Genomic DNA, 26,583 nt, shown 5'->3' on the forward strand with positions numbered 1-26,583 from the left:
TTTTTGTATTTTTTAGTAGAGATGGGTTTCACCATGTTAGCCAGGATGGTCTCGATCTCCTGACCTCATGATCCGCCCACCTCGGCCTCTCAAAGTGCTGGGATTACAGGCATGAGCCACTGCGCCCAGCCGACATTGTGTTTTCTAAAAAATTATTATAGAAACATTTATAGGCTTAGAGGAGGGATATTGTCCTTCTCCAAAGAGGATTTTATCTGCTTTTTCCAGTGTATGGGAGTATCAGCAATTTGGGATTACCTTAATCCAAGTTCAGGTTTTGAGAGATTTCTAGTCTGCCCATGTGCACAGGGCAAGACTACTTCTGGCTTGGCTTTGCTCTTCAGGGTCACAGCCTACACTGAGGAAGGATTTACCAGAGATCCCACCCTTGGTGGGCCCCTTAGCTCTGTGAGTCTGCTGGAAATGCGGTGCAACCTCTGTAGTCTCTTCCAGGTCAGCAAATGGACCCTAGACAAAAGCTACCCCAGGTACCAGGCTTGGGATTTTCTTTGGATCAGGGGCTGTTAATTCCTCACTAAATGGTCAGTTATTTGACACTTAAAAATCATTTTATGGAAGTATAATAGACATACAAAAAAGCATATGTGTCATAAGTGCAAAATATACAAAATTTTATGAATTACCTGCCCCAGAACACCAGTGTCTCAGAAACCCCCATCCTCCTCTCTCTCTTTCCAGGACATAGATTCTCACAGCATTTTCTTGGTGACTCATAACATTGAGCACCTTTTGTGTAGGTACTGGAATTTCTATATTTTCTTTCATACATGGCTTTTAATTTTTTGGCCAGTTTTCCCATTGGTTTGTCTACCTTTTTCTTCTTAGTCTGCAGAGTTCTTTTCCTACTGTAGCTTCTCTACATTTGCTGCATATGTGAGTGTGGATGTATGTATGTGAATGTGTCCTCCTCTATGGGTTGCCTTTTCAATCCCATAGTGGTGTGCTTTTATGGATGAAATTTCTTAATTTGAATATAGTCTATGTTATTCCACTTCTCTTTCAATGTGAGTGTTTTTTTGGACTGTTTAAGACACCTTTGCCTACTCTTAAGGTCACAAAGATATTATATATTTTCTTGTAAAAGTTTAATTGTTTTACCTTTCCCACTGGGATTTATAATTGATTTTTACAGATGATGTGAGGTAGCAAGCCAGAGTTATTTTTTTTCCGTGTTGCTATCTGTCTTAGTCAATGCTGTATTGCTACAGCATAACACCTGAGACTGAGTAATTCATAAATGTATTCTTTCATGGTTTGGGAGGCTGGGAAATCTAAGATCAAGGTGCTGACAGGTTATGGCTTGGTTTATCTACTTCCAAGAGGGCACCCTGAATGAATGCCACATCCTCCAGAAGGGAGGAACATCATGTCCTCGTATGGCATGAAGGAGAGAGAGAGAGAGAGAGACATCGACATCCTCTTCTGCAAGCCCTTTTACAGCAGCATTGGTCCCTACATGAGGGCAAGGCCCTCATGACCTAAACACCTCTTATTAGGTGCCCCCTCTCCGGACTATTGCACTGGGGATCACGCTTACAATATATGAATTTTGGGAGACACATCCAGACCATAACACCACCCAGTTGACTGAGCACCATTTATTGAAAAGCCCATTCCTCCCATGGCACTGCACTGCCTCATCTATCATGAAATGGGTAATTATGGGGACTCCACACTTTTAACAGGGTGCTTTTTATAGTTCATCCTGCATCTGAAGTTGTCTTCTGTAGGAAGATTAGTCTGAGTTATCTAGTTCCTCACTGTTAAAAGGTGAATATCCCCTGTTCACTCTTCACCCCTGTGTGATCCCCTGATTCTACAGCCAAGGCCAGCTGCCATCTTCATGTTGCTAAATCCTGTGGATGCCACTTGGTCCTTACACCCGTCACTGCCCATCAGCCATATTTCCTCCCTTGGTAATCCACTGATCTTCTGACCAAGTCCTTTCTAACAAGCTGCTGTGGTCTGAATGTTTGTGTTCCTCAAAAATTCATGGGTTAAAATCTTTACCCTTGGCTGGGCATGGTGGCTCACACCTCTAATCACAGCACTTTGGGAGGCCAAGGTGGGTGGATCACTTGAGGTCAAAAACTCAAGACCAGCCTGGCCAACCTGGTAAACCCCATCTCCACTAAAAATACAAAAATTAGCCGAGTGTGGTGGCATGCGCCTACAGTCCCAGCTACTCAGAAGGCTGAGGCAGGAGAATCGCTTGAACCCGGGACATGGAGGCTGCAGTGAACTGAGATGATGCCACTACTCCGGCGAGACTCTGTGTCCCCACCCCCCAAAAAAGAAATCTTTACCCTCAAGGTGACAGCATTAAGAGGTAGGGCCTTTAGAAGGTGATCAAGTCAAGTCATGAGGGTGGAACATTGTGAATGGGATTCGTGCCTGATATGGTTTGGATCTGTGTCCCCTCCAAATTTCATGTTGAAGTGTAATCCCCAGTGTTGGGCGTGGGACCTGGCAGGAGGTGTTTGGGTTATGGGGGCAGATCCATCATGAATGGCTTGGTGCTGTCCTCATGATAGTGAGTGAGTTCACACAAGATCTGTGTGTGGTGACCTCGCCCCCACTCTGTCTTCCTTGCTTCTGCTCTGGCCCATGTGACGTGCCTGCTACCACTCCACCTTCTGCCATGTGTAAAATCTCCCTGAGGCCTCCCAAGAAGCTGAGCAAATGCTGTTACTAAGCTTGTGCAGCCTGCAGATCTGTGAGCCAATTAAACCTCTCTTCTTTATAAATTACCCAGTCTCGGGTAGCAACGCAAGAATGGCCTAAAACAGTGCCCTTATAAAAGTAACCCCAGAGAGATCCACACCCTGAGTGAGGACACAGAAGGCATTATCCATGAGGAGCAGGCCCTCACTGGACAAGGAATCTGCTAGTACCATGACTTTGAACTTCCCAGTCTTCAGAACTGTGAGTACTAAACTTCCATTGTTTATAAATTATCCAGTCTAAGGTATTTTGTTCTAGCAGCACAGACAGACTAAGACACAGGCTCACGAAGCTTTACATGGCTTGGTCTGGGTTGGCCTCTCCACATCAAGATGTTCTTTTTTCCATTACACTCTGTACTCTGCCCAGACCAAGTCGCTTGTCGTCTTTCACCTCCAGGCTGCCTGGGAGGCTCTCCCAGCCTCCCTCCCCCTAAATTACTGCCAACTGTCCTTAACATCGGGTCACCTTGTGTGCATTTCTTCATTGCAGAATTCCTCCCCATCTCTGTGACTGCCTGGCTGTCTCCAACCCTGGGCTCTGCAGGGGCTCCTGTTGACCAGGCCTTTGCCTCTTCCCTCCTTCTTGGCTACCCTAGTCCACAGGTGGGCTCGCCATCCCCAGGAGCGCACTGGATGCTGTGGTGCACCTGGATGGTGCTAAGCTTTGCACACCCCAGGCAGGAGTCGAGAAGACCCTCAGCCTGGCCACCATCCTGCCATATGCCCCAAGGAACCAGGGCACACACCCTGTTGAAGAGGCTCCTTTTTCCCAAGCACCCTTGCGGGCAGTGAACCTACCTGGCGCCCAGCCTCATTGTTGTGGCGGTTCATGGCTGAGCGGGCATCTGGCCGGTTCTCCCGGGCGTCGGCGAACTCCCGAGACACCATCCCACCAAACTCGATGTCCTCGCTACAGCCACCCCACTTCCAGCCCTTGCCTGGTGAGCCCTGGTTGCGGCTGCTGCAGCCACAGATGGCGGCTGTGCCCTCTGCACATGAGCGTGTCACCGCAAAGGCCACACCAGCTGAGGCAATGGCGTGGACAAAGGCTGACTCCCTCGTAGCTGTAGAGAGAGGAGAGATGCAGGGTTAACAGGGCTCAGCTCAAAGGACTGCCTTGGGCAGGGCAGGGGTCTTAGCCCATTTGCATTGCTGTAAAGGAACTCCTGAGGTTGGGTGGTATATAAGGCAAAGAGGCTTACTTGGTTCACGGATCTACAGGCTACACAGAAGCATGGCTCCAGCAACTGCCTCTGGCAAGGGCCTCAGGCTGTTTCTACTTGTGGCAGAAGGGAAAGCGGGGGGTAAAGGGGAACCAGTGTGTGCAAGAAATTACATGGTGACAGAAGCCAGAGAGAGGGGAGGTTGGTACCAGGCTCTTTTTAACAATCAACTTTGGCTAGGTACAGTGGCTCATGCCTGTAATCCCAGCACTTTGAGAGGGTACGGTAGAAGGACTGCTTGAGACCAGGACAGCCTTTTCAACATAGCAAGACCCCATCTCTACAAAAACTAAAAATATTAACTGGGTGTGGCCCCAGCTACTTGGGAGGCTGAGGCAGGAGGATCACTTGAGCCCAGGAAGCTGAGGCTGCAGTGAGCCATGATAGCACCACTGCATTCCAGCCCTGTCTCAAAAAACAAACAGCTGGGCAAGGTGGCTTATACCTGTAATCCCAGCCCTTTGGGAGGCGGAGGTGGGAGGATTGCTTGAGCCCAGGAGTTTGAGACCAGCCTTGGCAATGTAGCGAGACCCCATCTCTACAAGAATATTTAAAAATTAGCAAGGTACAGTGGTGTGCGCCTGTAGTCCCAGCTTCATTCAGGAAGTGGAGGTGGGAGGATTGCTAGAGCCCAGGAGTTTGAGGCTGCTATGATCACACTTCAGCCTGGGTGATACAGTAAGACCCTGTCTTTAAAAAAAAAGGCACAAGGAAGGCCAGCATGCACCTGGAAAGATCGTCGACATCACCCATCCTGGGGATGTGCAAATCAAAAAACCCAATGAGGGGTCGCCTCACACCTACGGGGACAGCTGCAATCAAAGGGTCAAAGAGTAGCAAGTGTTGGCAAGGATGTGAAGAAATCAGACCCTGACCCTTATTCACAGCTGGATGGAGGGGAAAGGTGCAATCCTCTTGGGAGGCACTTTGGCAGTGTCTTCAAGGGTAAACGTACACTAGCCGTTAGGCTTGCCCCAGAGGAAACCTGTGTCTGTGCACAGACCTGTAAGCAAATGTTCACACAAGCCATAAACTGGAAGTACCCCAATGTCCATCAACAGGGATGGTTAAAAAACAGTGGCAAGTCCATAACAGCATTTAATTTAGGAATAACAAGAAAAATAGCATGAAGGATCTCAAAATAATCATACAACCGAACGAAGACAGGTAAAACCAGACAAGAGCCACTTCCTTCTGCTGCCCAGACAGCCTGGGGTGCAGACCCCAGAGTGTGGCTCCACCCCACACACCGCCCACCTCTGCTGTGCCTCTTGCCATTTCCTTCCTCCACCGCAAGCACCGGCACTTGCATGGCTGAGCGGTAGGGCCACCTCTTCTGGCATCTTCTCAAGACCAGTGGCCTCCAGCGCCTGCCTCCCCAGGGCCAGCCCCAGTGACCCAAATGCCCCTGCCTACAGCTTGGAAGGCTGCAGGGTGTCTGCCGCTGCTGACATTGGAGCTGCCTGGGTCCTTGTACACAGCTTCCTTCTTCCCCAAATGGGGAAATACAGGCTGAGTTGGGGAAGTGGCATTGCTTGTGCAGAAGGGTGGTTGGGGAGGGCTGGAATTTAGGAGAAAGCTCTGGAGGCTAGGATCAGAGGGATGGGAATGAGGGGTGGTATGGGCTTTGCAAAGGCCAGACCCGCCTTTGCAAAGGCCAGATCCAGGCTTCCCCAGACAGGTTGAAAGAATGAGCCGTGTCTTGGGGGTGGGTGTATGCAGACACTTCTGCAAGGGCACGAGGAGAGGGGTGGGCCTGGCCAGGCCCTGCTTTCATTGATAAAAGACACTCAGGGCTGGGGGCCTATAATCCCAGCTACTCAGGAGGCTGAGGCAGGAAGATCACTTGAGTTCAGGAGTTCAAGGCTGCAATGAGGTATGATTACACCACTGCACTCCAGCATGGGCAACAGAGTGAGAACCTGTCTCAAAAAAACAAAATAAAAAAAGACAGGCACTCATTTTGGACCCACACTCTGACACAGGTGAGGAACAGAGTGCCTGCTGTTTGCCAAGCATTGCAGTCTGAGCTGGGGAGCCAACAGGGAGCCAACCAGGAAAGAGCCCGACTTGCTCCTGGGCAGGGATCTTACAGACCTAGCAAGAAGACACCTGGGCTTTGGAGCCCCTGAGCCTTGGCCTGGCCTCGGGGGCTGGGTGTGTCCTGGGGCAGGTTCCTCCGTGTCTCTGCTTCTGTTGTGGGAGGGTCCTGAGCCCCCACCTTTCCTTGGCTCTGACCTTCTCTCTCCCCTCAAGGCCCTGGGAGAGCAGGAGGGAGAAGGGAGCTCTGATGGGCCCTCTCGATGGGGACAGAAGGAGGCCTGAGGTTCTCCTGGAGCCAGGGTCCTCCCATGGATCAAGGAGGGGGATACAGGGCTGTGTCCCACTGTGTCCCCCTGCTCCTCCTTGGCAAAGGCCCGCAATGGTCCCCTCAGGGTCACAGCAGAGTCATCACAGGGGGCTGTGACCTCCTCTGCCACCTGGATATCCAGAGAGCTTTCATCCTTAGGTGGATGGGGCTGATGTAGTCTGGATATTTGTCCCCGCCCAGATCTCATGTTGAAGTGTGATCTCCAGGGCTGGGGTGGGGCCTGGTAGAGGTGACTGGGTCATGGGGGGTGGGTCCCATGGCTTAGTGCTATCGTCGAGATTATAAGTGAGTTCTTGCAAGATCTTGTTGTTTAAAAGTGTGTGGCACCTCCTCCCCCACACTCTCTCCCGCTCCTGCTCTCACCATGTGACACGCCTGCTCCCCCTTTGCCTTCCGCCATGATTGAAAGCTTCCTAGCCCCCCTAGAAGCAGAAGCAAGAGCCACACTTCCTGTGCAGCCTGCAGTGCCATGAGGCAATTAAACATCTTTTCTTATAAATGGCCAGACTCAAGTGTTTCTTTATAGCATTGCAAGAATGGCGTAACTCAGGAACACAGGCATGTGGTTGCAGGCTGCCTAGGAGAGGACTGAGAGAGCAGCCCCTGGGGCTTGTGATGTCCTTGAGCCCAGGCCGGCAGGGACAGAAAGGCATGAGTGAGTGTGCACGCACTCAGATGCTCCCACACAGCCCAACACATATCCACACACAGCCAGCACAGAAGAACGCACGTTTGCTCCCATACCAAGAACATACAAAGTGGAAGGTATTCGAGGCTGTGGCTTTGCACTGGCGTCCCCCGTCCCCCTGGCTGCTGGCAAAGTCCCCTTAGCCTCTTGGGCCTGCTTTGGTTGACTCTTCTGTGGATGGGCCAACAGCTCCCTGATGGCGGGTCCCAGCAGCCCCATCCCCTCCCTAGGGCCCTGTCCAAGTCAGGCCTGGACACCCACTGCATCCAGCCACAAGCTCAGAAGAAAACTCTCCATTTCTTCTGTATCCACTTCCCACCACCAGCTCGAAGGGCTCTGCTTGCTGGTCAGAGACTGTCCAGTCCTGAAACAGCCCCAGTCGCCCAGGCTACTCTGGCCTTCCCAGGTGGCCTTCCCAGGTGGGCCTCTCAGCCAATTTGCTCCTCCTGGTTCTTATCTGTGAGTCCATCTCCCACCTTGCCATGAAGAGGCCCCTAGGAGGCCCCAGCCTCCAGCTTCCTCCTTCCACCACATGCATGCACAGCCACATGCACACATGCACACACACACAGACCCATGCATACCACACATGCATGCACACCCCACCTGATGCACATGCACGCACACATGCAAACACACACATATAGGCATGAACACCACACACACACACACCATACATGCACACACATGCACACCCCACCACACACCTAAGCACACATGCACACCCCACTACATGCATGAACACATATACACATGCATGCAAGCACAGCATACACATGCACTCACATACATGCACATCCCACACACACATGCACACCATGCAGGCATACCACACATACCATACACGTGCACACACATGCATGCACACCCCCCACATATACACACCCCACCCCACACACATGCACACACACAAATACACACACACCACACAACACATACACATACACATACATGAATACTATACACATGCACATACATGCACACACACCCCACATGCATGCCCCATGCACATGCACACACATACATGCGCACACATATACATATGCATGCATGCACACCATACACACCACACACATGCACACCTCCCACGGATGCACATATGCATCCACACCCCACCACACGCAAACACATGCATGCACACAGATGTACACCTCTCCCTCGCAACACACTCTCTGCAGGCTGAGGTCTTTGCCCAATGCCAATCTGGCCATGCCAGGCCCCCTCTGGATCTATCTCCTGTCCTGATCTCAATGGCGATCCCTGGCCTCAGGCCGCACTCAGCCCTTTGTCCTCCCCTTGGGGTCTTTCCAGTTCCTTACTTGGCTCAGGTTGGACCTGCTGTGCCCCTGCCTGCTCTGAGGGGAGCGGCCAGGGACCGGGTGTCCTCTACACCTGGCTGCCCCTCCCCAAACAGGAAGATTTGCCCACTGACTCCCTCCCCAGTCCTGGCTGCCTAGGGGCAGGAACTGTTTGGCATACCTTTTATTTCCAATCTGGAGCACAAGGCCCAGCCCGTAGATATTTCCTGGAGCCAGAGTGAAGAGCAGGAGCCCTGGGCTGAGTCAGGGAACCAGGAGGGTCTGAGCCTACCCACAGCAGGCCCACCTTTGCCCCTGGGTGCAGATGGGCACCGAGGCGCATCATGCAACCTCCGCTCTTTCCTTTCCCAGGGAGCAGCTAGGCAACCACCTCCTCCTCACCTCTCCAGGCAACTTGAAGACCCCACCCCTGACCCCATGTTACTTCCCTAACACAACTGATCAGTTCACAGACAGGCCTGGAGGGGCCTTTGCTGAACCCACTGCCCCTGAGTGAATACATGTGTGGCTGGATGCAGAGCACTTCCTCTCTGTGCCTCCAGGCCTGAGGCCTCTTCTTGTCATCCTCAGGTCATCCGCTCCCTAGTCAGCACCCCTCCCCTGCCATCTGCCCTGCTTCCCTTCCAGGGCAGCTTGAGAGGGCAGGGTTGAGGAGTGTCCTGGGTGCTCCTGGCCTCATGCATGGCACACAGCTCCACCTGCCCTCCTGGCTGGACCTTCTCACTCCCAAATGGCCTGGACATCCCACGCCTTGAATACCCTACTCCAGCTGAGCCTGCCTTCCCACCTGGTGGGCTGGTTACTACAGGAGTCTGTCTCCAAGGCCAGCCCCTCCCTCTTGCTCCTGAGCTTCTGATAAGAGGAGAACCAGAGACTGAGGCTAGGGCTCTCTCTGCCTCACTCATGCCCTGCCCATAACAAGGGCTTGGAGATCCCTGCTTATCAAAACTGAGGCAAACAGCCCCAACAGCCAGACACACTCAAGGGCAAGGGCAGGTGGTGCTCAGGGCTTCCACTTGGAGAGAAAAGAGCTAATTCTTGCTCAGTTTGGTCACTAGCTGGCTGAACCTTGATTTTCCCTTCCATCACATGTGGAGGTGGAGCTCCCTACCAGGTGTGAAAACCCTGGTGCAGGCCTTCAATTTACTCGTGAAGACTGAAGACAAGAAGTCTCTGCAGACAGGCTCAGATCCCAGGACAGACACCCTCATCCGAGGCCAAAGTAGAAGCTGCAGGCTGAAAGACCACAGGCCAGAAAAGCATGAAACCCTATGTTCTGGCAAAGAGAGGCTGCATTAAAGTTGAAGCCACAAGGTCTCCAAGCAGTTCCACAACTGCTCACAGTGTTTATCAAGCACAACGGGAAAAGCCTTAACTGTGCACTGGAGAAGCCTGGCAGATGCCACCTTACGCTGGGGACTGAGTTAACCTTGCCGGAAATGGGACACACAATACCGTGTGGCTCCAGGGATGATGCACGAAGGCCACACACAGCCTTCGAGGTATTCTCGCCCAAAATGCACAGCCTGCATCTAATCGTCAGGAGACATCAGACCAACCCAAATTGATGGCTGTTCTGCAAAATGCCTAATTGTGCTCCTCAGAGGTCTCAGGGGCATGAGGGACAGGGAAGAGTGGAGGAGCCAGAGGCATGGCATCACCAAAAGTGACAAGGGACCCAGGAAGGGGTTCTGGGACAGAAAAGGGATCTTGATAGAAAAATGAAGGAAAGCTGAGTGACGTCCTGAGTGTGGTGAATAAAACACACTTAGTTTTGAACAATTGGCATGGTTATGTACCACAGGGTTGGGCAAGGACCCAGTGCCACTCCTGTGATGTTTATGTAAGTCTGAAGTTATTTCAAAATAAAAAGTTAAGCCTGGGCAACATAGCAAGACCCCCTTTCTTAAAAAAAAAAAAAACCATAAATGAGCTGGACACGGTGGCGTGCATCTGTAGTCCTAGCTACTCGGGCCGCTGAGGCAGGAGGATTGCTCGAGCCCAGGACTTCAAGGCTGTAGTGAGCTGTGTTCACACCATTGTACTCCAGCCTGGGAGACAGAATGAGACCTCATCTCTAATATAAAAATAATAAAATAAAATAAATAAAAATTAAAAAATGTCCTGAAACCATATAGAAGGAAGACCCCCAGAATGTCCAAGTGGCAGCCACAGTGACAGGAGATTTAAGCCTATGGGATGGATTCTACCCAAGGTTCTATGGGGAATCTGCAACAGGTTCACTACCCTCCCAAAATAGCACAAACGATGGGGTATATCTGGGAGCACGGGCGTCGTTCTGGAAAGAGAATACATTGCTTTGATCAGATTTCCACAGGTGTTTGAAGCACACAGGTTATGAATCACTGCCCAGAATCATCTCTGTTTACAGAGGAGCTGATTCAGGGCTCCCCTGAGACCAGGACTCACATCCAGGCTCTGGAGTCCTGGCAGCCAGCCTCCACGGAAGCCAATTTCTCTGCCACAAACACCTTTGTCAGGGGTTTCTGCTTTTGTTGACACAATAGAGGCACCTATGGGGGTGAAACAGAGGCATCTTGCTGTGGGAAGTGCCAGCCATCCCAGAAGGCCAGGGAATCATCCCAGTCAGCAGGAAAATGCCTTCATTAGAGTGGACTGTCAGAGGTCCCACTGGAATGGGACACAAGCTACTGGGAGGCAGGGTGCTTAGACACAAATGCTGCCAATTTGGCCAAGTCACCTGGGAAGGAGCCTGGTTGAATTTTTTGAGTCACCTAAGGCCTGCCCTATTCAGGCCCAAGACTTTTATTCTAACACAGCAATCAGTTGTCAGAGAAAGGAAGAAGAAAGGAAACCACATAACAAAATTGTTCTGTAAGGGAAGTATCTTCCACCTGGGAAAACCATCTTTCCCAGAAACTTGTTATCATCTCATTTAGCAGTTATTTACTGAATTCATCCAAAGTATCAATTATCTATCTTTCCTTCCTTTCGTTCATTCATCCATCCGTCAACCACATCCTCCATCTATCCATTCATCTATCGTGCATCATCCACCATCCATCCATCCATCCATTACCTATCATCCATCATCTACCACTACCTACCACCTATTCACCTATCAATTCATCTATCCATTCACCATCCATCCCTCCATCTATCCTCCATATATCTATTATCTATCATCTACCATCATCCACCATCCACCACCCATCTATACATCCACCATCATCCATCCATCATCTGTCATCCACATCCATCCATCATCCATTATCCATCCATCCATCATCCACATCTATCCATCATCCATCTATCATCCATCATCCACCATTCATCCATTCATCATCCATATCCATACATTATCCATACATCTATCATCCATCATCCACCATCCATCCATCCACAATCCATCCACTGTCCATCCATTACCCATCATCCACCATCTACCATCACTCATCCATCCGTTCACCCATCATCCATTCATCATCCATCATCATCAATTCATCACCCAGCCATCATTCAACCATCATCCATCCATCATCCCCTTCATCGTCTGTCCATTCATCATCTATCTGTTGCCCATCATCCATCCATCTCTAATCCATCCATCACCATTTATCCATCAACATTCATCCATCATTCACCCAACATCCATTCACCCATCTATCCACCACCCACCATCCATCCATCATCCATCCATCCATCCATCCATCCAGGATCTGAGAACCCCTAATGAGCCAGGCACTAGGCTGAACTAGGAATATGAGATGAATAAGAAGCAAGGTGCCCACTCTCAAGAACCACAGAAAAAAAATCCTCCAGAGGCTGGGCACGGTGGCTCATGGCTGTAATCCCAGCACTTTGAGGGGGCTGAGGTGGGCAGATCATGAGGTCAAGAGATCGAGACCATCCTGGCCAACATGGTGAAACCCCGTCTCTACTAAAAATACGAAAATTAGTGGGGCGTGTTGTTGGGCGCCTGTAGTCGCAGCTACTTAAGAGGCTGAGGTGGGAGAATTGCTTGAACCCGGGAGGCGGAGGTTGCAGTGAGCCGAGGTCGCGCCACTGCACTCCAGCCTGACAACAGAGGGAGACTCCATCAAAAGAAAAAAAAATCCTCCAGAAAGTAGACTGCTGCTCAATATGATAAAATTTCTAACAACCTAGGCTTTCTGAAAGTTGAAGGACTTCCTGTCCTGGTGATAAATAAAACAGAGGTTGGATGACAACCTTTCAGGAGAAGAGAGTCCTTGCCTTGGTAAGGAGAATGAACCAGGGGAAGCCTTCCCTATCTCTAGTGGGAGGCTTGCTGATGTGTGTGTTAGGTTTTTTTGCCTGGGACTGTGCTAAATCACGTGCTTTTGGGAGCTTACAGTTCACAAGGGAGGCAGTAGAGAGGACAAGGAAACACAGCAAGGCTTGACAACATGAGCTCTGAGGCAGGCCTGGGATGGAGGGGCGATGAATAGTGGGTAGATGGATGGGTGGGTGGATAGATGATGGATTGAGGGATGGTGGATAGATGGATGATGATGAATTGATGGATGGTGGATGGATGGATAGATGGATGGATGAATGATTGATGGATGCTGGATGGATGGACGATGGACAGTGGATGGATAGATGGATGATAGATTGATGGATGGCACATAGACGGATGGATAGATGGATGGATGTTGGATGGTGGATGGATGGATGGATGAATTGATGGATGGTAGATCATGCATGATGGATAAATGGATGATGATGATGGATGGATAGATGAATGATGGATTGATGGATGGTGAATCATGCATGATGGATGAGTGGATGATGGAAGGATGGATGGATAAAGTCTGAGAAGGTGAGGGAGTTCTAGGTGGTAAGAGGTGGGCATTTAGGGAAAGGCAGAAGAGCTGCCAGGCAAGGCTCCATCACAGCTGAGGGCAGTGCAGTTGTCGGATGCAGGGAATCATGAGATGAGCTTTGATGGTTCCTTTGTCTCTTGCATCTCAGAACTTTTGGACTAGAGGGATCTTAACAATCCTTTGTTTCTAGATTTGGATTTAATGGGCTTTGCAAGTATCAGAGAGCATCTGGGGACTAAGAGAGGACTGCCAAGTGTTTTTATTTTGTTGAGAGAGGAAAAGATATATATACATAGATAGATATATAGATAGATAGAGACATATCTCTCTATATATACATAGATATAGATATGTAGATATATGGTAGATATTATGTATATATATGTATAAAATATCTACCATCATAATTTCAAAAAAGGACCTTTGAACATCAAACAGGAAGGATATGTTTCCAAATTCTTTTTTTTTTTTTTTTTTTTTTTGAGATGGAGTCTTGCTCTGTTGCCCAGACTGGAGTGCAGGGGTGCGATCTTGGCTCACGGCAAGCTCCACGTCCCAGGTTCACGCCATTCTCCTGCCTCAGCCTCCTGAGTAGCTGGAACTACAGGTGCCCGCCACCACGCCCAGCTAACTTTTTTGTATTTTTGGTAGAGAAAGGGTTTCACCATGTTAGCCAGGATGGTCTCAGTCTCCTGACCTCGTGATCCACCCATCTCAGCCTCCCAAAGTGCTAAGATTACAGGTGTGAGCCACCATGCCCGGCCATGTTTCCAAATTCTTAAATGTTGAACATTTGCCCAAATCATTCCAAAATCCTTGTCTTTCACATTTTACTAAAGTTGCTCAGTTGCCACTATTTATTAAGCAGCGACTGTCTTTTAAGTGGCAAAGAAGGCTGCAGCCTCTGTCCCCTCAGAGCTGACCTTCCCATGGGGAGGTGACCCAGGAAGCATTTCAGCAGGGACAGGTGTGTGCTCAGAAGGTAGGTGCTGAGGGAGCACAGCATGGAGGCTTCCCTGCTCTGGGGTGACAGTGGGAAAAGCAGGTCCAAGCCTATCCTTGTATTAACTAATGAGAGAAGTGGCCCTGACAGGAAGATGGCTCAGAGAGGGTCAGCCCCAGGCCCCAGGCTGCACAGCAGTGAGTGCAGAGCCTAGACAGAGGGGTCACAAGAGAGGTCCCTGAACCCATCATTACAGGCTCCTGCAGCTCCAATGGGTGTTCCCATGGCTGGTGTTTCTATGGCTGTAGCTCAAGGGAGCAGGGAGCCCACCTGCCTGGCTGGGCCCCCACTGCATGGCTGAGAGAGACATGCCTATCTGTGGAAAGGCTGTCGGGGCTGATCCAGGGCAAGAAGAGAAGGACAGTCCAGAACTCCTGGGCTCCTGGGACATGCCTGTTGGTCCAGAGGGGACTCCTGAGTGGCTTTTCTGAGGGACAAACAACTTGAAGGAGGGAAAGTTCTGGGTCGGGGGAGGGGATTGTTGTTAGATGCAACCATAGGACAGTGAAATCCAGCTCCTCAGGGAGGCAGAGTGCTCAGTCTGAAGGGCTTCACCCAGGTTGGCCCCTCTGGGAAGCCCAGCAGGGAACTAGGACTGGAGACTTCCAACAATGATCATGGCTTGGGGAGGGTCTCCAGTGATTCTGACACATCAACAGAGGTGAGATCTCCCAAGGTCAGATTCCATTCTGTGCTGACCCCTCCTCTGGGCTGTGACCAGAAGGGAGGCTATGGACAGCTTGGCCATGACTTTGTAAGGGCTATATGGGACCCTGGACAAGACCCTGAATAGAAGCCTGCCAGGAGAAGGGGGTTGGGGGGTGTCTCTGATATGCTGATGGCCATCCCCCCATGAGTGGGCAGTGGTCACTGGGTCTCTGGCCAGGCCTCTTCCTGGAGGTGGGCACCTTGGTCACAGGCTCTGGGATTCAGGGCCCTGGCTGCTGGCAGCTGGTGGCTGAGCTGCTCAGCCTGGGAATGGGGCTATGGTTCTGCTTCTGTGGCCCCATCCTGGGGCAGCTGACACCTCCTTTCCTAGGAGCTTGGGATGCCGCCTGTGCCCAGTCCGCTTCTTGATGTTGACCCATGCTCACCTGGTCACGCCTCCTGGGGCCCTCCAATGCTGTCCCCAGCCCCTGGAAACCTGTGGCTTCATCTCTTTCCCCTGGCAATGCTGACAGTCTGACTGGACACCCCCAGCTCCAGCAGGGATGCACAGGCCGAGGGCAGGACCCCATGGTGGCCAGCTCAGCCAGGTGCTGGGAGCCCAGACTCCCAACATTGCCCACTGCCCAGGAGAAAAACTGCTGAATCTCCACTGAGTTCTCACCTTCACTGTGACAAAAAATTCCATCTGCCCCCCAAGTGCACCCTACTGCAGCCAGCTTCTCTCCCCAGGTCTGCAGGGCAAATGCCCCATCCCCCAGGCCTTGCCCCTGCCTTTTCTTTCCAGCCTTTTTCTTTTCTGCCAGCCCTTTCCAGCACCAGTGAGGAGCAGTCTCCCTGTACTCCAGGGACTGGTCTTCAGGCATCTTGGTGGATGGAGGGTCACAGCGAACACAGCCCCCCGGTGCACACTGCACTCTGTATGATTACCACACCCCCACCACACACCTGGGACCCATAGAGTTGTGGGGACAGTGGCCACCCCGAATGCATTGGGTCCCTCTCTCCTGGTGCTGCCCCCATCTCCTGCCTGCTGAGGCCACAGCTGCCGGAAGGGGCTGGCTGAGTGAGGGCGTGCCTTGGATCCCAGCTAGGACCACCTGACCAGACTGGCAAAATCCTTCTCGTGCCCATCGGGAGGCCACAACAGGCTTCCAGAGCAGCCAACGGGTGGGCCCTCTTCCCCCACTGAGGCCCGAGCACAGGGGAAGGAGAAGACCCTTTGCTGTGGGGCACACAGGGGGACTCAGCCCGCGCCCCTATCCCCACCGGAGCCGACGCCCGGGCGCCTCCCCTCAGGGGCTGCCCACCTTCCCTCATTCCTGCGGCCCCAGGAGGAGCCAGGCGGCCCGGAGGGGGTGTCGCGGTGGCATTTGGTAATCATGGCCTGCACAAAAGGCCCCGGAGCCACCTGAGAGCGGAATGCGGCCCGCGCCCCACCGCGGCCACGGCCCCTGACACCGCCGGGCGGCCCGCGCGGCCGGGCGCCGTGCTGACCCGCTGGGGCGCTTGAATCCGGCTTTGTGCGCCACTGTCACGCCGAGTTAGGCCCACAATGGCCGGCGATATTTTATATGAATTTCCCCCTGGTCGGTGATTAGGCGAGCGCAGGCCAGTCATAGCAACCTGGAAGTATGCGCCGCGCGCCAGGCCGTCGGGCGCGAGGGGAAATCCCCATTCAGAAGCTTTAATTCAGCACCGCGAAGGGCGTGTGAACCGCCCGCGCATTTGCACTCTCCCCTTGTGCTTAATCTTGTCGCCGTCGCTGGGATATTGTGCTCCCAGCCGGACGCGGCGGGGAGTCAGCCGGGGTTCCCCTCCCACTGGGGAGAGTTAATGATATACCAGAGAGGCCGCTGGAGCCAGGGGAGCCCCCCAACCCAACGCAGCTTAAACGGCAACACTTTCCGATGGGGGGGGTCAGGGGTCGCAACCTGGATTTGGGGATGCTGGTTCCCTAAAGAGCTGCCCTCTGTGTCCCCATGTCCTAGCAGGCAGGCCCCACCCCTATGCCGGCCCTCATAGGCAGGGGACACACAGGGAGGTGGTGGACCACCCCGAGGGGCTCCTGGGGACTCTGCGGGGAGGAGAGAAGGCTGGGCTGTCTCCTGCCTGGGGATGACATTGGGGAGATGATGGGGGACTTGTGGGGCATCCAGCAAGGCTTACTGACATGTGGTGTGCAGGAACCCTTTCATTACTCTCCCCACCCTTTGGGGCTGGAGGGGTCCTGGGACACCAACCAGGAATCTGGCCGTGTGCTTTGAGTGGGGATACCCTGGGGTTCACAGTCCAGGGCAGGGGGTGGTGACTGGAAATGCTTGAAGAGGGGGTGGTGTGTGAAGGCTGAGTGGGAAGGCCACTGCTGCAGGCCCCACCCACACTGGGTAGGAAGAAGCAAACCCCAGGGCTCTGGGAAGTGTCCACGAGGAGTTGTGGGGAGCACACTTACTTGGGAAGCACAAGAGATTGCATACCTCCCCCTGCCACTACGCTTCCCCCAGTCCATCTGGCAGGTGCCAGGACCTGGGGGGACTCCTGGGCCCAGCCCATGTTAGAGGGCACCGAGTGTGTGAGCACAGGAGGCATCCCTAGGCTCCAGGCCTCACCTGCTCCTGGCCTCTGTCCCCTTCTCTAGGGAGCACATACCCTACCTGGCCTAGAGCAGGCCAGCTCTCTGCAGAGCCACATGCCGCCTGAGATCCAGATGCTGGGCCCTGGGTTGCTGCATCTACTGCAGCCATCCCTGCCCTTTCTCTGTACCTGTGTCCTTGCCAGCTTTACCTTGCCAGGGGTCAAGAGTGGAGTGTCTCCAACTCTGAGGGAAGTGAGCCCTCCCGGTGCCTGGGGCCTGCGGCAGGGGACAGAGAAGCTGCATGGTGTGCCCAGTCTCCATGCACTTAAAATTCCTCAAATGCTTTCTGCCCCAGGCAGGTTGAATGTCCTGCTCCTTTTGGACCCCAGAAGAGAGGGCTCTTCAGAGACCAGGCTCAGCTTCTGTGGCAGAGCCCCATGTTCCAAGGACTGATGGTTTCTCCCAGCCTCAGTCTGGTGGCCCCAGCCCCCAGTCCCAGCCCAGGTGGATGGCAGATGGGGCTGAAAGCAGGAGGTGTGAGCATATGAAGCTTCTTCCTTCGTATGTTCACACTCATGCACACGCACACACACATGCATATGCATACACACAGGCATGCACATATATGGCATATGTGCACATATAGGCACACACATGCACCCCTCACAATGCACACACTAGGGTGCACACTCACATGTGCACACACACACAGGAGGCTGGGCCCCTCTCCTCACAGCTGGCTGAGGGTTTTTAACTGTGTTCAACAAGGCCATCTTGGCAGGGGTGGCCAGGCACCCTGCGGCCCCTGCCACAAAGCCTGAGGTGACCTTTGACATGATTAGGGTTGCCCTGACCCTAATCCAATCAGATGATTATGGAGAGCATGGCCAGGGCCTCCACAATGGCCTCCTGAGCAGGCCTCTCTCTGAGGCACCCGGCGGGCTCCTTGCTCCCAGGCCACCAGGACTCCAAGTATTTTTGAGTCTCTGTGGCAGGCAGGAGGGAGGAGCCGGCACTTCCCCTTTCCTACTTAAACCTATTTAAGCCATGAGGAGGTAGGAGGGGTCCCAGACTGTGTTCCTCCATCAGAAAGGGGAGGAGAAGGGGGTAGTAGGATGAGAGAAGGGGAGAAGGAGAGGGTTGAGGGGAGGTGAGTGGGGTGGGAGGGGAGGCTAGAAGCGCAGTAGCAGTTTAGCCCTTTGCAGAGAGGCCGGCATAGCAGCAGGAAAGCAACCCGAAATGGGGGCTCCCTGCCCCCACCCAACGTCATCACCTTGGGGCAGGACCTGGGCATCTGTGGGGCCCACTTGCCCCTGGAGAGCCTGCGGCATTAATCCAATAGCCCCATTGAGAAATTCTCAGTGACCGCGCAGATCCATCCCCGCCCTGCCCGGAGGAGGAATGCACACAAGGGGATGGGGTATCCTTTAGAGTCCTACCCTCTCTGCTTCCTCCCAGGCTACACCTGCCTTCCCTGCGGGCTCCGGGTTCCTCCAGTGATTCGTAAACTGTATGCTCCAGCTAGGCCTGTCACTGCTGGGCCTGCCTGAGGGCTCTGCTCACCCCCACATCAGCCCCAACCTTGGCATGGGCTGTCCCCTCTGCCTGGGGACTTTGCAGCCAGGTTGCCAAGGTTCAAGTCTCTGTTTTGTCACAGTGCTTCAGCTTCCTCATCTGTAAAACAGGGTCACCTCACTGCTGGCCTCATCAGATGGGTGTTAGGATTCAACTGGCCACGGTGTGTCGAACACTTAAACAGTGCCTGGAAAGTACTGAATATGCGTGTTTTAAAGAAAGAAAATCCTTCAAGATTCAGCCCAGGGGCCACCTCCCCTGGGAAGCCCTCTTGGGATTCCCTGAGGCATGCACCATTGTCCTTAGGTCACTGACTTAACACATCATTTCTAAGCATGTGCTGTGTGGCAGAGTGCATCTCTGTGCTTTCACAGGGGACTGACTGTGTACATTTGCACCACATGTATACCTGTGGCATGTGCTATCGGGATGCTGTCACACACCAGACCCATGGGAGACCCCCCAAAGGTCCCAGGTCTTGTTCCAGGAGACTCCTGGATCTTCCTGGAGTATGCCAAACCCTAGGGAGTTTCTCCCAGAAACCAAGAGTGGGAACTATTGATAATGACTGGGACTTGTGAAAATCAGGCACCTTTAAATCCCTGTTTTCCTTAAACTTTAAGGAGGACCTAACTGAGTCATGTGCTGATAGGCTTTTTCCACATTTTGATGATAGGCCACCATGTGATTTTTGGCATACATAACTCTAAAAACATTCAAAGAATTGATAGATGCATGATAACTAAGTGCTCCCATTTTTATCTATTTATTTATGTGAACAAAGTTTTTCTCACATCTAGCACTACTAAGTTCAAAAGCAAGATGGGCCTACCTGCAGCTAACATCCTATCCGGTGGTGAAAGACTGAAAGCTGTTTGTCCACTCTCAACTCTGCTATTCATCATGGAACCGGAGGCTCTGGCCAGGGCAATTAAGGAAGAAAAATGAAAAAAGTGCATCCAGATAGGAAGGAAGAAATAAAACTATCTTATATGTAGAACGCCCTAAAGAATCTGCAAATAAAAAATACATTAGAACTGATAAACAACTCCAGCAAGGTTACAGAGTACAAGATTCATATTAAAAATCATTTGTGTGTGTGTGTGTGTGTGTGTGTTTTTGAGACAGAGTCTCACTCTGTTGCCCAGGCTGGAGTGTAGTGGTGATCTCAGCTCATTCAGCCTCTGCCTCCTGGGCTTAAGGGATTCTTGTTCCTCAGCCTCCTGAGTAGCTGGGACCACAGGTGTGCACCACCATGCCTGGCTAATTTTTGTATTTTTAGTAGAGACAGGGTTTTATCATGTTGGCCAGGGTGGTCTTGAGCCCCTGACCTCAAATGATCTCCCTGTCTTGGTCTCCCAGAGTGCTGGGATTACAGGCATGAGCCACTGCACCCGGCTTCATTTGTGTTTCTATACACTAGTGACAAATAATTAAAAAATGAGATTAATAAAACAATTTCATTCACAACAGCATCAAAAAGAATAGAATACTTAGGAATACATTTAACAAAAGAAGTGCAAGATTTGTATGCTGAAAACTACAAACTGTCATGAAAGAAATTGAAGACCTAAATGGGAAGATATCCTATGTTCATGGATCAGAAGACACAATATTAGAACAATATTTCCCAAACTGATCTACGCATTCAACACAATTTCTAAAAATCTAAGCTTTGTTTTTTGCAGAAATTGATGAGCTAATCCTAAAAGTGATATGGAACTGTAATTGCCTCCAAATAGCCAAAATAACCTTGAAAAGAAAGATGAGCAGGAGGACTCACATGTTGTAATTTCAAAACACTACAAAACTATAATAATCAAAACAGTGTGACACTGGCATAAAGACAGACATATGGAACAATGGAATAGAATAAAGAGCCCAGAAATAAATTCATACATCTAGGGCCAACTGATTTGAAGTAAAGGTGCCAGGACTATTCAAAGGGGAAAGAACAGTCTGCAACAGATGGTGCTGGAATAACTGGATTTCCACATGCAAAAGAATGTGATTAGATCCCTGCCTCACCTCGTCTATGAAAATTAAAATAAAGACTGAGATGTAAGAGCTAAAACTCTAAAACTCTTATATATATTTAAAAAAAACTAATTAAGAGTAGATCTTTGTGAGCTTGGATTAGGCAATGGTCTCTTAGATATGGCATCAAAAGCCAAGGAATCAAAGAAAAAACTGATAATCTGGAATTCATCAAAATTAAAATCTTGCATGCCTCAAAGGATACCATCAAGCAAGTGAAAAGACAACCCATGGAATGGGGGAAAATATTTGCAAATCATGTATTGGCTAAGGGACTTGAATGCAGACTATATAAAGCACTCTTACAACTCAATGACAAAAAGACAAACAACCCAATTAAAATGTGAGTGGAAGAATGGAATAGACATTACTACAAGGAAGAGAGGCAAATGGCCAATGAGCACATGAAAAGATACGCAACATCCTTAGGTATCAGGGAAATGCAAATGAAAACCTCAATGGGACATTGCTTCACACCCACTAGGATGGCTAGAACAAAACCAGCAAGCAGAAAATAACAAGTGCTGGTGAAGACGTGCAGACATCAAAATCCTCAGACCCTGCTGATGGGAATGTAAAATGGTGCAGACACTTTGGAATGGTTTGACAGTTCCTCAAAAAGTTAAGCAGGGAGTTCCTCTGTGACCCAATTCTGCTCCCAGGTATATTCCAGAGAGAATTGAAAATACACATTCACACAAAAAGCATTATTTATAATAGTCAAGAAATTGAAAAAACCCAAATGCCTGTCAATGAGTGAATGGGTAAACGAAATATGGTCTATCCATACAAATGGACTATTACTCAGCCATAAAAGGGAAGGAAGTTCTGGTATATGACCAGGCTCCTAGACCATAGATTTGGGGACTCCAGATCAGCACTCGTTCATAGGCCTCTTCTCGAAGCAGCTGGAGGTGCAATTAGGTTTAGGACCCAGTGCTGTTCACCAACTTTGGGGCTTTGCATTCAGCTGGCTGGGATTCCCATCTGTGCAGATCTGTGCCTTTCCAGGGGCGTGGTCGGATTAATCCAGACAGCGATGGCACAGGTTCCCCAAGGCTCAGCTTGGAGGATAGACCCAAGGTTTCCTGAATGTATGACTCATGAGGCTAGCTTCCTCCTGGCCTCCAGCCGGGCTCAGATGTCCAGGTTGGGAGTCAGTGAGCTGATGCCGTCTATGGGCAGGAGCCCTTCCCCCTTCCACAAGTGAGATGTCCTCTCCTCTTCCACAAGTGAGAGACACCCTGACATTCTGGAGGACAATGGAATATCCTAAAGATGCCTGAGGGTAGCAGGGCTTTAGGGAATGGCATGTTGCCCTCTGACCCCATGCAGCACAGCCTTCCTCTATCTCCTGGTATGGCTCTAAGCAGAACAGGCTTCCTGCTTTCTTCCTAAAATCCATGTTTCCTTCTCAGAGGGGGAGTGGGCAGCCCTAAGCACCCCATCCTGGCTCTGGAGCCAGCAACCACATGGCACAGGGCCCAGTCTGGCGCTCTTGGCCTTTTGCAGTGTATATGTTGACCACGCCTCCCTCTGTGCCACCACTGGCTACAGGACAGCCCAGGAACCCTAGCAGGCAGCAATTGCATCACATGCACACATAGACATGCACATGCATGCCACAGCCACATGCACACGTGCACACGCACATCCACATACACTCATGCACAGGCACATGTATCCACCAAACCACATATACATTCACTACACCTGACACATACACATGCACACACATGCACATGCACACGCCCCACACCACACCATGTGCATGCGCACACATGACACATCACACCACATCCCCATGCACATGCACACTCACATACGCACAATGCATCACACATCACACACACCCTTGGACACGCTCGATGAGCTGCACAGCCCTGGGACCTTACTTCTGTGCACCCTGGCAGCCGTCTCCAGGGGAGCTGCGTGGTGTATTTCCCCGACCAGCAGGTCTGTGAGGTCTGACAAGCTGTAAGCATTCTTCCATTATACAAATGGGAGGCTGAAGCTCCAGGAAGTGAGCTGCGTCTCACTCAAGGTCATAGGAAGGCCACTGTCCGAGCTCCCCAAGTTCCAGTTTCTTCTCCTACGTGGACCCTGACTTGTCCCTCAGGGACATCCTCCTTATCCCACAGTGACCAGTGCCTGGACTCTGAGTCTGACCCTCTTGTCCCCACTCTTTGCCTCACAGTGCCTTCCCCACGCCTGAAGGACACAGGCCCGTGATGGGGGCTGGGGTATGGCCAGGACTGCTGGATGTTGGAGGGCTCCTGCCCATGGACGGCCTCAGCCAGGCTCCGCCAGCCCTGGAGGCAGTGTCAGCTGCGTACTTGGGGGCTCTCCTGGTCAGGGCAGGCCCCCCAGAGCCAGGCATCTCCTCTTCAGAGGACTTGTGGTCTTCCTTTGCATTTGGCTGCAGGGGCTGAGCAAGGCCATGCTCTCCTTCCACAGAATCATCAGCTCATGGGGCTGACCAGAGGCTGTGAAGCAGGGTGAGGGGATAGGAGCAAGCATGGGGGACACTCCTGAGAGGGCCTGTGGGAATTACAACAGTAGAAAGGGTATTCCTGGCAGAGGGACTGCAAAGTGCAAAGGTGGGAGGGAGGGGGCATCATGCTCGGTGTTTGAGAAGCAGCCGAGAGGCCAGTGGGGCTGGAAGACACAGGGAGTGTCTCAGTTCGTGCGGGCTGCTCTAACAAAACACCATAGCCAGGGAGCTCATGAACAGCACAAGTCCAAGGGCAAGACACTGGCAGGTTTGGTGCCTGGCGAGGGCGTCTCCTGGTTCATAGACCTCTCTTTCTCACTCGGTCAGTATATGTGTGGTGGAAAGACTGAGAGATTCCTTTTTATTTATTTATTTATTATTTGTTTATTTATTTATATTTTTCCTTTTTTTTTTTTTTTTGAGATGGAGTCTTACTCTGTTGCCCAGGCTGGAATACAGTGATGTGATCTTGGCTCACTGAAACCTCTGCCTCCAGGGTTCAAGTGATTCTCATGCCTCAGCCTCCCGACTAGCTGGGATTACAGACGTCCGCCACCATCCTTGGCTAATTTTTTTGTGTTTTAGTAGAAATGGGGTTTCACCACGTTAGCCAGGCTGGTCTCGAACTCCTGACCTCAAGTGATCTGCCTGCCTCCACCTCCCAAAGTGCTGGGATTTCAGGCGCGAGCCACCGCACCCGGTGTATTTATTTTTATTTTTATATTTTTCAGAGACAGGGTCTCATTCTGTTGCCCAAGCTGGAGCACAGTGGTGCCATCATGACTCATTGTAGCCTCAACCTGGACTCAAGTGACCCTTCCTGAGTAGCTAGGACTACAGGCATGCACCACCGTGCTTCACTAGTATATGTTAACTTATTTTTTGCAAAGATGGGGTCTTGCTATGTTTCCCAGGCTGGTCTTTAACTCCTGGCCTCAAGCAATCCTCCCACCTCGGCCTCAGTGGCACTGATCCCACTCATGAGGCTTTACCCTCATGACCTGACCACCTCCCAAAGGCCCCACTTCCTAACACCGTCACCTGTGGGTGAGGATTTCAGTGTAGGAATGAGGGAGGGACACAAGTATTAATACTCTTGCAGGGAGGACAGGGAGGAGGGTAAGGTGGCAGCCAAGGGCCCAGGGTTTTTGACCTGAGCAACAGAAAACTGGGGTTGTCCGTTATAAAATGAGGGAGCCAGTAGGGAAGCAGATTTGTGGAGAAGTGAGATGAACTGTGGCCTTGGGCATTCTGCCAGCAGGACCCTCAGGACTGCAAGGTCCCTGGGAGGACTTTCCCAGTATGACCTATCTCGCCTTTGTCTGAGTAGCCTTCCTTCGGCACCGTGGTCTCCAAGGTCTCCTCGGCTTGCTGATCACATGCTCAGCACAGCTGTGGTCCCCTGGGCCCTGCCTCGGCCAGTAGGACTGTGCTGGGCCACCCTGGGGTGGATGGTACTATGCACATTCCACCCTACATGCTGGTCTCCCAAAGTGACCTTGATGCTCCATCGAGTGGTGGGATCTATGTCCTCTAGCCCAGAATACAGCCTGGAACCAAAAGGAAGCTCCGAGGGCCCTCCAAAAAATTAGACACAAACGGTTAGTACCGACATTGTTAGCTCTCTGGAAAGTAGTCAAAGGGTCACCGCAACCCAGTGAATGTCAACTTGAGGAAATGGTGACCTTGACTTGCTAGGAGAGCCTGGTGGTGTTTTCATGTGGTGGTGCCCACAAGCCTCCCTGGGACAGTGAAGGCTGGTGTTCCCCGGGCAGGTGGATAGTTCTGGAGGGAGTGGAGGAGACCTTTTCCCCAAGGAATTGTTTGTCTGTTTTAACCTGTTTTGGTAAAAAAAAAAATTCGTTTTGCTTAACTCAGAACTCTCTCAGGATGGAGCAGTGGCTAATCGAAGGGTGATCTTTGAAAACCTTGAAAGTTAAATAAAGCCACTGCCACCTGGGGCAACTGGATAAAGGGCATTTGTGAAAAACCTGCAGCCAACACTGCTGAAAAAAATCAAAGACAACACAAACAAACAGAAACACATCCCATGCTCATGGACAGTAAGAATCAATATTGTGAACATGACAATACTGCCCAAAGCAATCTACAGCTTCAAGGCAATTCCCATCAAAATGCCAACATCATTTTTCACAGAATTAGGAAAAACAATCCTAAAATTTATATGGAACCAGCCAGGTGTGGTGGCTTAAGCCTGTAATCCCAGCACTTTGAGAGACTAAGGTGGGTGGATCACTTGAGGTCAGGAGTTTGAGACCAGCCTGACTAACATGGCAAAACTCCGTCTCTATTAAAAATACAAAAAACAAAAACAGCAACAACAAAAAATTAGCCAGGTGTTGTGGCACACGCCTGTAATCCCAGTTACTTGGGAGGCTGAGGCAGGGAATCCAGGAGATGGCTTGAACCTGGGAGGCAGAGGCTGCAGTGATCCGAGATCACTCCACTGTACTCTAGCCTGGGCAACAGAGTGAGACTCCATCTCAAAAAAAAAGAAAAAAAAATTATATGGAACCAAGAAAGATCCCGAATAACCAAAGCAATCCTAAGCAAAACCAAATTATACTACTAATTTGAAGCAAGCTTCAAGTGCCATGGTGACTAAAACAGCATGGAATTTGTATAAAAGTAGGCACATAGACCAATGGAACAGAATAGAGAACCCAGAAATAAAGCCAAAAATGTACAGACAACTGATCTTTGACAAAGCATTAATTGGAAAAAGGTCACCCTAATTAATAATTGGTGCTGGGGAAACTGGCGAACCACATGTAGGAGAATGAAACTGGATGCTCATCTCTCACCTTATGCAAAAATCAACTCCAGATGGATCAAAGACTTAAATCTAAGACCTGAAGCTATAAAAATTCTAGAAGACAACATTGGAAAAATCCTTCTAGACATCAACCTAGGCAAATAATTCATGACTAAGAGCCCCAAAACAAATGCAACAAAAATAAAAATAAATAAATGGGACCTAATTGAATTAAAAAAGCTTCTGCACACAAAAATAAATAGCCATCAGAGTAAACAGA

The 26,583-nt window shown here is 50.9% G+C and overlaps 1 protein-coding gene across 1 annotated transcript in view; it reads right to left on the bottom strand.

Annotated features, from left to right (window-relative positions):
* The window catches only part of WNT3A (wingless-type MMTV integration site family, member 3A), a 53,881-nt gene that overhangs the window by 6,739 nt on the left and 20,559 nt on the right, over nt 1-26,583 (bottom strand). Inside the window, exon 3 of the mRNA XM_011960518.1 lies at nt 3,546-3,811. Coding sequence (XP_011815908.1) covers nt 3,546-3,811 — 266 coding nt within the window. The remainder of the gene's footprint in view (nt 1-3,545; nt 3,812-26,583) is intronic.

Source organism: Colobus angolensis, unplaced genomic scaffold, assembly GCF_000951035.1.
Source record: "Colobus angolensis palliatus isolate OR3802 unplaced genomic scaffold, Cang.pa_1.0 Scaffold511, whole genome shotgun sequence".
Taxonomy (NCBI): domain Eukaryota; kingdom Metazoa; phylum Chordata; class Mammalia; order Primates; family Cercopithecidae; genus Colobus; species Colobus angolensis.